The 14,989-nt window shown below is 41.0% G+C and overlaps 2 protein-coding genes across 2 annotated transcripts in view; both read left to right on the top strand.

The window, feature by feature from the left end:
• The window catches only part of LOC134812251 (2-oxoisovalerate dehydrogenase subunit beta, mitochondrial-like), a 704,467-nt gene that overhangs the window by 145,119 nt on the left and 544,359 nt on the right, over positions 1-14,989 (top strand). The gene's annotated exons all lie outside the window — the stretch shown is intronic.
• Positions 230-13,210, top strand: LOC134812235 (midasin-like). The gene is made up of 16 exons (XM_063819502.1): positions 230-354; positions 3,312-3,422; positions 3,947-4,038; positions 4,312-4,404; positions 4,543-4,632; positions 4,893-4,982; positions 5,210-5,327; positions 5,673-5,784; positions 5,917-6,011; positions 6,485-6,616; positions 6,775-6,981; positions 7,291-7,458; positions 7,621-7,716; positions 7,868-8,069; positions 12,662-12,767; positions 12,974-13,210. Exons 1-16 carry the CDS (start codon positions 238-240, stop codon positions 13,188-13,190), a joined length of 2,046 nt encoding a protein of 681 aa, XP_063675572.1. The 5' UTR covers positions 230-237; the 3' UTR covers positions 13,191-13,210.

Here is a 14,989-nt window from a genome sequence, read left to right as displayed (position 1 = left end):
TATTGAGTATTGACCAATCAAACCCTAGAATAACTAACAGATGCCAAAAAATTTGCTTCGCCTACCCACCAAAATTCAATGTAACTATGTAAGCCTCGTTGCTGTTATATCACGAGCTCGTTTGTGTTTAAATTTGAATTATTTAAGATTGATGCTACAATATTCAATCATTTGTTGTTTGTTATCATATTCCTATCTTATAATCCTAATAGTATTACGAGAATTGTTTAGCAGTAGATGCTAGGAGCAATTTCAAGCGATAAAAAGAGTACAAATATCAACGTTCGCTCGATCTACAACAACTTTATCTCTTCTTTAAATGATGATCTGTTGCTACATCTACCTAAAGATGAGGTAAGTAATATCCTGTTTTTAGGAAAGATGATGGTCAAACTTCCGTAATTAAGATAGGAGGTAATCTATAGCTAAACCTTCATAGAACTCTCACCAATAATATCTTAAAGGTTCATGACGCCCAAAAATAACCCACCCTTATATTTTAATATATTGTTGTTATGTAACATATAACTAAGATTAGTCAAAACCGGACCTTTCTATCTGCTTCCTATCCCGAGATATTGGGAGATCTAATTATGCTCCCCACCGAGCTTGTGACGTCACGTTTGTGCCCACCTTGCTTGGTTAAAATAACACTGCTCCTACAGCTATAATAAGGTTGTTTCTGTTGTTTCTGACATAAATTAGGTTGACCCCTCTCCAGGTGACCAAGAGCTTAGGGTACCGCGACAATTGACCCCCGACAATTGACCCCCCGACAATTGACCCCTTATGTAATTACACTGGGGTCAATTGTCGCGAAATCTAGGGTTTAGTACGACAATTGACCCCCCGACAATTGACCCCCTAGGTAGTTAAACTGGGGTCAATTGTCGCGAAATCTAGGGTTTAGTACGACAATTGACCCCCCGACAATTGACCCCTTATGTAATTGCACTGGGGTCAATTGTCCGGAAATCTAGGGCTTAGTACGACAATTGACCCCCCGACAATTGAGCCCCGACAATTGACCCCCCGTGTAATTACACTGGGGTCAATTGATCGAGTTAGGGTCAGGGTCCTAGGTCAGGGTCCTAGGTCAGGGTCCTAGGTCAGGGTCCTAGGTCAGAATCCTGGGTCAGGGTCCTCGGTACGGTCAGGGTCAGGGTCAGGGTCAAGGTCAGGGTCAGGGTCAGGGTCAGGGTCAGGGTCAGGGTCAGGGTCAGGGTCAGGGTCCGGGTCAGGGCCAGGGTCAGGGTCAGGGTCAGGGTCAGGGTCAGGGTCAGGGTCAGGGTCAGGGTCAGGGTCAGGGTTAGGACTTAGGGTCCTGGGTCAGGGTCAGGGTCAGGATCAAGGTCAGGGTCAGGGTCAGGGTCAGGGTCAGGGTCAGGGTCAGGGTCAGGGTCAGGGTCAGGGTCAGGGTCAGGGTCAGGGTCAGGGTCAGGGTCAGGGTCAGGGTCAGGGTTAGGGTTAGGGTTAGGGTTAGGGTCAGGGTCAGGGTCAGGGTTAGGGTCAATTGTCGGGGGGGGGGGGGTCAATTGTCGCCCACCCGAGCTTAGCCAGCAAGGCTATGGATCATGCGATACTGATACAGACGAAGAAGGATCGTACATCCCGGAAGGATCTCGCCTCAGTGCTCTAGTACCGGTCAGGGTCAGGGTCAGGGTCAGGGTCAGGGTCAGGGTCAGGGTCAGGGTCAGGGTCAGGGTCAGGGTCAGGGTCAGGGTCAGGGTCAGGGTCCTGGGTCAGGGTCAGGGTCAGGGTCAGGGTCAGGGTCAGGGTCAGGTTCAGGGTCAGGGTCAGGGTCAGGGTCAGGGTCAGGGTCAGGGTTAGGACTTAGGGTCCTGGGTCAGGGTCAGGGTCAGGATCAAGGTCAGGGTCAGGGTCAGGGTCAGGGTCAGGGTCAGGGTCAGGGTCAGAGTCAGGGTCAGGGTCAGGGTCAGGGTCAGGGTCAGGGTCAGGGTTAGGGTTAGGGTTAGGGTTAGGGTCAGGGTCAGGGTCAGGGTCAGGGTTAGGGTCAATTGTCGGGGGGGGGGGTCAATTGTCGCCCACCCGAGCTTAGCCAGCAAGGCTATGGATCATGCGATACTGATACAGACGAAGAAGGATCGTACATCCCGGAAGGATCTCGCCTCAGTGCTCTAGTACCGGTCAGGGTCAGGGTCAGGGTCAGGGTCAGGGTCAGGGTCAGGGTCAGGGTCAGGGTCAGGGTCAGGGTCAGGGTCAGGGTCAGGGTCAGGGTCAGGGTCCTGGGTCACGGTCAGGGTTAGGGTCAGGGTCAGGGTCAGGGTCAGGGTCAGGGTCAGGGTCAGGGTCAGGGTCAGGGTCAGGCTCAGGCTCAGGGTCCTGGGTCAGGGTTAGGGTCCTGGGTCAGGGTTAGGGTCAGGGTTAGGGTTAGGGTCAGGGTCAGGGTCAGGGTTAGGGTCAATTGTCGGGGGGAGGGGGTCAATTGTCGCCCACCCGAGCTTAGCCAGCAAGGCTATGGATCATGCGATACTGATACAGACGAAGAAGGATCATACATCCCGGAAGGATCTCGCCTCAGTGCTCTACCAGCTCTAGTACCGATTGAAAGCTGGTGCTCATGTGGTCTGTGTATTAGACTGCCATCAAGATAGAGAACTACTACTGTCGAGAAAGCATGTGTCTCATGGTTTCGATTTTGGAAGACAAAGGTATACGATGTGTGACAGAGTACGAACTGTTCAAAACGGCTATTGGAAATCAGGAGGTACTGGTCTACTGGAGTTGTGTGCCTTCGGAATGGGCTGTGTGTAATCGGGGAAATAAGAAGACTGTATCCTTCAGACCAATACACAGCCATTAAGGAGTCTCAATTTTTCTCCCGTCTCGAATAAGCTGCATATTTCTTGAAACTGTTTCCACGGTTGTAAAATTTATGAATACAATTTGATTTTTAGTTATGTTATAATTTTATAAGCATGAAGTATTGATGTTTACATTGAGTACACAGCTGATTCTGAACTGCTGCAATAAAAAGTAACTAAATATAGCTAAGTCAAAACTCAAAACACCACAAGCAAAGGAAGTGGGAACACAAAGTGCCCTAGTACTGTGTTATTTTAACCAAGCATGTCATGGAGAGGGCTGCCGTGACGCTACATGAAATTAGTGATATGGGGCTGTAACTTGGTAATTGAATCAGTTAGAAAGTCCGTTCTTTCACATAGTGATTGCATTTTATATTATAAATACTATTTTTATCACTATTCAAATATTTTTTGATACCAAATCTCCAGCGTCATGACCCTTTAATATGTAACACACTTTTTTTTCATTTGTTTCCAATTCAGGGGTTGAAGGAGTTGAACAATGCTGAAAAGATAGTAGATTATCTCTACACATGCTGGCTAGTACCTGAGATATGTTATCATGTTGCTTCCACCTGTCGTTCCCTTTGCAAAGTAAGTTTTTCGGGTTTAGTCTTTTAGTCTGTGATCACTTACCCAGTGGCGTAACGTTGCCTGTTGGCGCCCTTTCCTCTTTTGGCGCCCCTCCCTGAAATTGAACAAATTAGATGATTTTAGAGGATACGCCGGTAAAATCTCTAAAAAGTGAGTTTCTAGAGCAAAACGGGCAGTTTTGCTAGTACCGTAGTCCGTAGTAAACCTGTAAACTTTTTCCAAATTGTCCCACATTCAAACGACGATTTGGCGCCCCCCTAAGATGGGGGTCGGCGGGGCCCTTCGTTACGCCACTGCAGCTACCTACATTATCTTGTAGTAGTGACTAGTGATTGACTGAGTCATCGGTCTTCATTTGGCAGAGGATGGGCGCCATGTTTTCAGTACTGCTTCCAATCACTGTGTTGTCAACTTCTCAAGTCAAATCTAATTCCTGTACCTCTAGTGAATTGTCCCCAACACAATTAATAATTTCTTAAGAAACGTTTTCAAATCCGCCTGATAACTGATCTCTTTCCGTCCAGGTTTTCGTGGTGCGAGGAAGTGAGGACCAGACGAAACATGTGGAGTATGTGCATGCCTTAGGAAAGACTGCAGCGCATACCAACATATCCGTGTAAGTCTGCCAAAAGCTCTGCCGCCCGTTAAGTCTAACTTTGTACTGTTTAAATAAGCATTCGTGACATTTTCAATTTGACAGAATATCTAGAACACGAGTACGTGTGTCGTATGTTTAAACGTGATGAGTTAATTTCATTCCTATTTCATATATAATACTCAAATTACATGTGACCTATGTTGAGTTTCGTCAAGACTTGACGGGGCCATCACATCTTCTGACCACCATGACATTATGATGACATACTCAAATTAATCTGACAACTTTCAGAGAATGCTACAATTTTATGATATCAAAGGTGGGAATTCTCAAAGATGATCTGTCCTCGAAAGATACTCTTAACATATTGTCAGGAATAACAAGGTACACTATTTACAAAGAATGTGCAGTTTTCATTCAATTCTAATCCCACCGTTCCAAAAAAAGAGGAATTTACGGAACTAAATTTGCTAACTATGGGTGTGCAAGATATTTTCTCAACTCTTGACTCTTAAATTTCAGCATTGTCAAGAGTGTTCCCCAATGCAAAGATCTTATCTGTAAAGAAGATTTGCTGAGGTTAAGGAAATCCGGTGATGCTGAAATAAGCAGGTAGGACCACTCTTTTGCCACATGTGCTCAAACGGAGCACTGTGAAATAGTAGGTTGTGTACGGCGCGATGGCACAAAGTCATGACAACTTCCTTGACTAAGCGACGAATTTTAGGTTTTTACGCGCCGCGCGCCAATTCTACGGCATGCGCATAGCACGTGAGTGCCCATTCGCGTCACTGCAGTTTGGAGGTGCCGCGTAAAGTTTGCTTGAAGTACGGCTATAATACAGTGCCCCCTTTAAAACAACTCTCACCCAGGAGTGCAGAGCACTTGCTGACACTGTGCAATGGTCTGAATGACGACGTGTTTGGTACCTCGACACCTGTGGATTACCCCGGGGATCTTTGGTAAACTCTCAAATTTTGTTGTCCCATTATTAACTATCAGGTAATACTAGAGTTGCAAAAAAGAGGTTTGAAAGAAACACCACTTATTTCCTCATTGTTAATCTGGCACCACGGGTAGGACGGCAGAAGCAAATTAATAGAAAATCCCCTCAGCTTTTTAATATTTGAACATGTTGTAATCATAACCTGCCTGGCCTTTATCACTTTTCATTTCCTTGTTTTGTCAGGAAGGAAGACGGTACTGGTGACGCAGTTATGGATGATTCAGAACCAGTGTATCTGGAGAGATTGTCACATTCCATATTTGACACTTGTGGCGGTACCCTTCATATAAAGCAAAAGAAGGTGAGTAGTGCAATGTGCATTGCTTGCGGATCAAAACCTCTTTACATTCAAACTTACAATTTTAGCCATACCATCCATTTTTTAAGGAGAAACGCTCTTAGGTGCTTACATGGTAGGTAAATCCACTTGGGACACCATAAAAGGGTTTGTCATATTGCTTTCTGCTAACTCAAACACGTGTGGTAAGGAGATGTCACAAGTTTGTTCAGAATCAAACAGTAAGTATGAAATAGATAGGTTGGTTCTACAAGCTGATTGGATTACCACTGTCACGTGTCAAATAAACTTGCACCACCTTTACCCGTGTCCGTTGGGTTACTTTAAATAACGCAGCTCAATGTTCAGGGTACAGTTAAAGAACTCGTCCGCACATCAAATGTTGAAGAAGCAATCGCACATATCGGCGAAGCATATGATGCTAGAAAGCCAGTTTTATTACAGGGTCAAATAGGGTCAGGTAAACTATATCTTGTCATTATACCTTTCGTTTTAGTTGATTTTAGGAGTTCCTGCTAATTATTGAAACCTAAAATGGTTGCTTTGATTAAATCTCTGTTCGGTCTCGCCATTCAACCGTTTCAATTTCCAGGAAAAACGTGCGTCTTGGAGCATTTTGCTTCGTTGTTCGGGCTCAGTCAGGAGGATGTGTTGTCGGTTCAATTGGACGAACAGACTGATAGCAAGGTAGGCCTAGGGGAGAACAAGTTGGTCACTTTCTGCTATCTGTTTCTCCTATTGTAATTTAAACAACATACTTAAATACTTTGTTCTCCTAAATTACTGATTTTGTGACATATTTTATGGGACTAAACCACTTCGATCACGTTTCTTTTGTTCACATTGGAACCATATTTGTGGACCATGCAAGCAATCATCTCATTGATATTTCCATTTGATATCGTCCAACAAAATCTCCTTTCTTATGTTTACCCTATTAATTAATTTAATTTATTGTTTACCTTTGACGATATTCAAGCTATGCCCAATTGGGTGGAGGGTATTGTTTGTTTTAACTTTTAATTTGTTTATTTTTAAAAGTAATTGCATGTGAACAGCATTCTAAACGATTCTCATATCATTTCATAACCGGAAAAGTATTTATCTTTTTTCCTCCAACGTAAGATCGACAATAACAAAAACTCTCATCCCAATTGTAGATCCTGATAGGGAACTACGTATGCAGTGAAGTGCCGGGACAGTATGTCTGGCAGCCTGGTATCATTACTCGGGCAGCCTCCACCGGGAAGTGGATTATATTCGAGGATATCGACCACGCTCCCTCCGACATCGTGTGTTTACTTTTCAAATTTGATCAATTTTCAGATCTCCTATTTTTGTACCAGCTGCGTCTTTAATGAAAGTTAAGGTAAAAAAGTTTGGTTTGTATTTCCTAAATATTGGCATAATTAATCTCAGAAATCATTAACCAACTCCATCGCCTCCTCAGATAGCCCTGATAAAGTCTGTAACAGAGACTCGTCGTATCCAGACCCCGGTAGTGGAACTTCCAACCCACCCCAACTTTACGATATTCCTTACTCAGCGGGTCACTGACAATGGTTTCAGTTACAAACATAACCCTGTACTGGCTATGCTGGACAACACTTTCATTCAAGTCAGACTGAAATTTTACGACGATATCCAACTGAAGCAGGTCTATATCTTGAACGGAATTAAAGTTACCAGCATTTCCTAGAGTAATATTATTGAGCAAAACTAGAAATATGAGCCGTAACTTTTACTTGCATAAATAGTGGGGATGAAACGACTAGTCATTGCGTGGCTCCAAATTTTATGGTAATCTATGAGTAATCAGAAGCATATTATGATGGTAACTCATAATACGGATTTGTAAAATGTCTAATTAGTCGTAGTCGCATTAGTCTGCTGCATAATCGGCCGCTTCTAAACAGAGCTTTTGTTTTAAAAACAAACTTTATCGTCTGATCAGCACCCTTGTCAGGTTATATCAGGGAAGTTCCCAGCACTGGCCGGCTGCTCGGAGCGCCTGGTTCACCTCTACAACTCTCTATCTAACTCTACCCTCAGACAATTAATGAAATGGTCGAGCAGGGTGCAGGGGCACCTCACTCACAACCTCACTGTCGTCACTAAAGAGGTGTTCTTGGAGGTTCGTGCTGGCAGTTTTTAACCATGTTCCTTGCAGTACTTAATATTACGTATAATAAGACATTGTAATATGAAGTAGAACCTTAGAATTTATATAAATTGACTGAGAGGAAATTTCGACATGTCCTGATTGCTCCGAAATGAACGATTTTAACTGTTGCAGGCAGTTGATTGTTTTTGCAGCTGGCAGTCTTGCCCTCAAAAGCGCACTGAGACAGCCTACAAGATCGGAACTTTTCTCAGCATGCCAAAATCGAAGGTAACAATCATTAATTTATTCAAAATCAACAAAATGATTTTGAATATTTTAAATTCGACTTATTGAAGACAGAAAGTATAGCATCATGCTAGTAATGAATATCAAAATATTTTCTCTTTTAGTTTCAGTTTTAAAACTCGAATCACTCAAGGTAGAGAGCTATCTGACGAGCTACCAGCCAGTAGTGACTGCCTCCCGAACCCACTACACGGTGGGGCGGTGCACTCTTCAATGTGGGGGAACACCCCACCCCACCCCACTCTTCGCCCACACTCGGCACACTGTGGTGTTGCTGGAGAAGCTTGCCTGCGCTGTCCTGCACTGTGAACCTGTGCTTCTCACTGGCGAGACTGGTAAGTTACCCTCACTTCTTACTTCTCACGGATTGATGATTGTTAAGTAGTTTCTCTTGCGCTCATTGGTCTGAGTTTGTCGTGTGCGAATTCGTAGACATATTTCACGGAACCGTATAACGAGGCATATTCTTGGTTTTTTTCGATTTTTTGACACGATTAACTGCCTAATTAGGTAAATAACATGAACGATCTCCAAACATCATAAGATCATGTATTATTCATGTTCTTCAGTTTCTTGGTAACAGTGTTTAGTTTCAACTTATTCGGTGAACAATTACATATTCAATGTATTATCTTGATAACGTGACGCTCTAAGTTATAGTTTTCAGTGATCTCTTAAGGTATTGTCCACCTTATCAATATAATTGTAAGTTCGAGATATTACAGTCTTACAATTTCTCTAATGGACTTCAGATGAAAGATAAAATAAGGGGCGTAACTCACATCTTGAGGAATGAATTTAATTGTTTTACTATTGAGGCCTCGCCCAACCGCTCCATGAAAGGTATTAATATCTCTGTAGTCTATTCGCGATAAATTGTACAACAAAATATTATATCGGTGGGTAGACAAGGGCGTCGTTTTCAAGTCAAGACTCTTTAAGATTATAAAATATGTTTTCCTCTGAAAGCATTCACTACAAGCAATAAATAAATTGATCAGGGAGTGGACGAGAATCTAGCGTCCTCCCCCAATAAAGCAATAACTGAACATTCTGGTTTATTGCAGATCACTAATCAGGCCGTCTCTTAAAGATTTGAATATTTATGTTAATCTGGTTAACGTCAAAATGTTGCTCTTCTGAGTGCAACATTTTCCAACTTTCCACCTATAGCTGGGTACTTGCTTGTTGAAATGTAGGTGCTGTAACTCTAGATTCACATCTTATCTGTCCTTGTTTCGTCCTCCTCCTCTTCACAAAGCAGCCTCTAACCCATGCTCTGATGGCTGTTACTCTGGTACAGAAGAGCACGGGATTAACTACAGCATTGAGCAGCACACTGTTGATGCAGGAGATTATGAAGCAGTAGTTGTAGTTGCTGGCATCCCAGGAAGCAAACACCGAGTTGTTGGGGTCGATAGATGAGTCTAAGAAACTGATCGTGCTGTAGATAACGATTGGTGTGTTGCAGACAATGTAAGCGCATGCCAGCAGAATAATGGTCGTGGTTGCGTTGTTTTTTGTGTTTACGCAGTCTGGTGGGTTATGTTTGTGAGTCCGTTTGGATTTACGGAGAGATACTATCGAGATGATACAACAGGTTATGATGACAAAGTATGGGGTCGCAAACTCGAATATTGCCCTGTAAAAAAACCAGACGTAGAATCCGCTAGTGGGGTAACCAAAGACGATATCCTCCGGCCAAATACACATGACGATCTGTTTCAGGTAGCTGTATTTCAGGCCAAAATAGAAAGGAATTAAAGAATGTGCCATCTCCCATGCAAAATATACCCCAATAAAAACCAGGATATAAAACTTGCTTATCCTTCTAAAAGGGTGGAGTAACATCATCATCCTACTGACCGTGAGAGCCATGATGATAAAGATGGAGAGCCTCATGGCAGTATTCCAAACCACACCCCAGACCCCACATCCCACCCCACCCTGAAACCACACTGCTGGCTCTCTCTTAGCAGTGAGACTCAGAGATACCGGCACATGGAACACGATGATGACAATGTCGACCAGGCAGGTGAGGAAGTAGAGCGTGTCACTGAGTCTTCTCCAGGCTCGGTTGCAGAGGAAGTATGAGAAGAGGATGAGGTTGCTGAGTAGACCTATTGTGGTGATAACCAGGGTGATGTCACCTAGGATTGTATCTCCAAGGTGATCGTACTCCATCAGGCAGTCCAGGAGTTTTCCCTATTGTTGTGACTATTTTAGTTCCAGAAATTGGTGAAGTAGCTCTTTGATCGTCTTATCGTCGGCTCATGTCACATTATGCTGACGCTACGATTTGTAAATATTAGATCATTCTAATTCTAAAGGGTAAACAAGATAAATGTTTAAGGGTCTACAAAGTGACGAAATATTCCGTTCCTTTGAAATCCTACGATTTCGCTGACTTTAACTAAAAATAGCCCTGACCAGCAATTAAACCTATCTTACCGGTAACAGGTGGACTTTAAATTGAAACTCTAGTTTTATCTTTGAACTTTATAGCAAGTTAATGCGATCTGGTCCAATCTTAGCATTGGTAATAGGTTACAGCTGCGAAAGCTACCGAGACTTTTAATATGATATTTCTCAACAGCAGTTCCAGTTCTATAAATTTCCCATATTGAGACCTTATATTGGGTGTTATGTAATAATTATACTGTAAGATAATTGCTATATAATTTTCTAATAGATTTTTCTATGCGACCTCTCACCTGAAAGTACTGTACGTATATCGGTCTCAATTTCGAAGTAATCTTACTATATATAAAGCGAGACGACATATATATATATATATGACGTATACATATTGATAAGGTAACAATACCAATTAATGTTTCTCAGCTGATTAAAATAAATACTGAAAAAAAAAATAAAAAAATAAAAAAATGAAAAAATAAATACTGTTAGAGTTGTTCATCTTCAGCCAGAGATATCATAAGTTTACCATGCTAAGTTGGATATTGTGAACACTTCCCTATTCCTCAATTTTTAGTGGTGTCATAGATATTACATCGCCACAAAATTTACTACAGATACGCTAAAGGGTCTGGGCCTTGTACTAGACAAATTCTCCAGACTCGTGATTACACTCACTGCTAACAATATCACGTGACGTGCACGCAAACTCGCGCGCTAAAATGCGCACATTCAGAAGTGACGAAAACATATGTCACCCCACTGTATACTATACGAATAAAGATTGGCGGAATGACAGGCTGAGCGCGGCCCAGTATGAGTAAACAAGCACCTGCTCAAATTGCCTTTTAAATTCGATCATTAAATCGATCCAATGATTTCTCTCCTAACAGCAGAATAGGCATGCCATAAATATAATATATTTGATTTTGTTGCCATCACAAATATACATATACTAATACAGTAACAAGTAGTATATTTCGTGAACTCTCGCTTAATTAAAGGTCTCTGTAGCAAATTATTTGCAGCTGACAAACCTGGCTCAGATTTGTAATCTTTGACAATAAAAAGCGTAATTTTTCATCCACAAAAGATAAGCGGCCGCATAATACCAATAAAGTGGTTACTGGATAATAATATCTTAATTGCTGATTGCACGGTTGAGATATTCTGTGGAAACATTTAACGGAAGGGATCCTTAATTATTAAATACTGGTATGAAGGCAGATATGACTTAGCAGTAAAAATGGGTTTCAACTTTCCAGCGAGATACAATGTTTTGATGTCTCGAATAATTGCAGTTAATAGTTACAAACAAACTACAATCTTCCGACTACCGCAAATACGTAGATATCGGATGTTATGTTCGACTAAGTTCAGATGGTCGGGTATTCTAATTCAATTTTAGATAGGGCCAAGTGCAGGAATTAAAATTGGTCTTATAATAAATTGGTCTGTGATAAGATGGTCCGTAGTTAGGACTTAAGATTTTCACTGTATATTGTATACCAGGTATACCAGGTATACCAGACCTTTCAGCTTCGAACACAAATCGGTTGAAACAATTAAAATCTTTCAAAACGAAAACTTAACCAATTACAATACTGTTATGTGCTACCGAGATTTTAGTTAATATCCAAAGTCAAACGAGTTAGTTCTATTCGGTTTAACAAAAGGCTAAAAGGTTGGCACATTCTCGAGAAAACTTAATGGTACGATAGTATTATATAAAATATAGTAGAGACAGGTGTTTCAACTATAAAGTATCGCACTGAATGATTTTCTAAGTTGATATCGGTCTGGGGGTCGTGTCACGTGTACAGTTAAACAATTAAAACAATGGCTGAAATAGACAGAATCAGTTTAACGAAATAACAAGACAACTGGACAGTTACAGTGGACGTGTGAAGAACAATTATTGAGAGACAATTATTGGAGACCTGACTGATAACCTGACGTAGCGTCTAGCTAGGGCCGGGGTTGGGACTAATATTATTATAATTATTATATTTATAGCTTGTTAAATCTTAAAGGTTAGGATAAATGTTCTGATCATTACATTATGATGATTATAGCTAGATTCAATTGTAAGTCTTAGGTAGCAGATGCTCGACTGGATTTCGGTTGTAGCTGCTTTTATAACCAAATCAAAGAAATTAAGTGGTAGCTGCCGTACGCGTAGCTGCCAGGTCAATTCGTTATTATCATCGCCCTATCATGAAGACTGAAGAGTGCAGGGGCTTTCCGAATTTGTTTGATGTGTAATGCTTCAACGTCCTGTCTCAGCTTCCCATAACAATCGAACCTGGTAACTGAAGAAGACCAGAGTGGTTACTGGTCGAGGGAGAAGCCGAGAAGGGGTTATTAAGCACAGCTGCTTGCAATATATTGCTTAGTCCGACAAAGGAAAAACGCGGCTATTCCTACTCCCTTTTCTCTATCATCTAAATTTACATACTATAGTTTAACAATTTAATTTTAATTTTACTGACAACATTAAACCTCGCAGGTAACGGTAAAACGGCGTCAGTCCAGCATCTAGCAGCAAGAACGGGCAACAACCTGGTCGTGATAAACATGTCTCAACAGAGTGATGCAGCCGATCTTATTGGCGGGTGAGGAGTCTAGATTAATGTGTTGTTATAATACTATATGTTTTAATAATTTATTTTATTAGTGGACCGCATGAGAAACCAGCCAGACGCCATAATTGGCTGAGTTTCAAAGTTAGCAGTTACACAAGGTCATCGAACGTCGCGTTTTTAGCAAAAAAACAAACCAATGACGATAGAACAGTTTCTAATCAACAATTTTATTTCAGATTTAAGCCACTTGATGTAGTCCAGCTCATGAAACCACTATACACCACCTTCGAGCTCCTTTTTAAAGATTCCTTCTCTGTCACTAAAAACGCAAACTTCCTTCAAAAAGTTCAGGTGTGTGTGTGTGATGTAATTTACTGGATAAAGAAGATTAATGAATTACCGGAGGAAGAAACGCGTGTCTGTCTTGCATCACATCTGACATCTGGCTCTTAATTACAGTTCTGTCGTCGAGGCTTTGAGATCTTATGTAATAATACATCCTTTAGATTTGTTGGAGACAAAAGGAATGGGGCACCCTTCTGCAAGCGATTCTTCACATTAGCAAGAAGATGCCAGCGTCAAAGCAGTGGTGCAAACTTGGTGCCGAGGCGAATAAGATAAGCAAGCAGATAAACCAGATTGAAAACTCCTTTGCTTTTGCGTTTATTGAGGTAAATTTCGTTTATAATTTTGATTTGTTGGTGTCATTAAGAGGTGACAGGAAAACTTTAAGTTGCCACTTTTAATCATACATTTTTTTTTGATTTGGTAGGTGATGTCTTTTCCTAATAACTTCCTGTCGTGAGACATGTTCGATGTGAATACAGTCCCCCTGAGTCTTTCCTCCGCTGGTTCCCAGCTCTATTTTGTGTAATAACAAACATAACAAATGTCGTATCTAGGGTTCACTAGTTCAAGCGGTAAGGAACGGAGACTGGGTTCTACTAGATGAGATAAACCTGGCCCCTCTTGAAGTTTTGGAGAGTTTGAACTGTATTCTAGACGGATCCGGATTTCTTGTCGTAGAATCAGGGTGGGTAGAAAGTTGCCAGAGTTTTTCTCAGTAGCCTAGTGTTGTTTCTGAAATCAGACACTAGACCTCATGATACTGACATGTTTATTTTTGCTGTTATTAAAGGTACCATGTATTTTATAAGCCAGTTCATTCAGCGAAGGATTTCATTTTCAGGAACATGGATGTTGTTAAAAAGCACCCGAACTTCCGTTTGTTCGCCGCTATGAATCCGTCTACTGACATTGGGAAAAAAGATTTACCCGTGGGAATAAAGAATAGGTTTCCTTCATACATTCAGAATGCATTTAATTATTTTCTTTTGCCTTCCACGTTATCACTTTATGTGATCGGAGATTTAAATTATATTTTTCAGTCTGGTTAAATTTATCAGTTTAATTATTAATGGTTAACTGCACCTGGTATGTCAATATTTGATTTTATTTCGACAGGTTTACAGAGATATTTGTAGACGAGCTGACGGAGGCTGGAGATTTACGAACTTTGACAGCTGCTTATCTTCACCACCTCAACTTGCCGTCCGTTATGATCACTAAAATTGTACGTCATATTATTGTTTTTAATTATTGTAGATTTTCATTTTTGAATTTTTCTTGGAAACTAATTTATTTACATCAACATTTTAAATTTCACCCTAAAACTGCAACTGGTCTTTACTTAAATGAGATAAATATCTCAATTATAGCATACTATTCTTCTCAAAAATGATTAAATAAATAATTAAATAGCTCATTGAGTTAAATCCTCCTTTAAATGTAGCTTGTCGCTCAGGTATCTCTGTACACCGACCTAAGAAAACAAGCAGCGGATGTTTTGACTGATGGTCGAGGACATAGGCCCTGTTACAGCATCAGAACACTTTGTAGGGCCCTCAAATACATCGGTAAGTTTGTGATTTTGTATGTAAATACATCGGTAAGTTTGTGATTTTGTAAGTCGAAATTGGTTCCCGAAATCACTGAAAGTAGCACATTGGGATATCAATTTTAAGTGATAATACAGATTTTAATTTTAAATTCAAAAAAATAATATTTTTTTCCCGCTTATGTACTGTATCAGCAATCTAAGTAAAAATAAAAATTGATTATGTCAAAGCGGTTATCACAATACTCCAAAAATCACAATACTCCGAAAACTAAATACTAAACTTAATATGAACTAAGATCAAGAATATGATAGTACATCTAAAAACAAACCAATTAATTCGACGTTAAAACCT

This window comes from Bolinopsis microptera, chromosome 3, assembly GCF_026151205.1.
Source record: "Bolinopsis microptera isolate Bmic1 chromosome 3, MBARI_Bmic_1.0, whole genome shotgun sequence".
Classification (NCBI taxonomy): Eukaryota; Metazoa; Ctenophora; class Tentaculata; order Lobata; family Bolinopsidae; genus Bolinopsis; species Bolinopsis microptera.
Note: the sequence above shows the minus strand (reverse complement) of the source record. Positions and strands in the feature narration are given on the sequence as shown.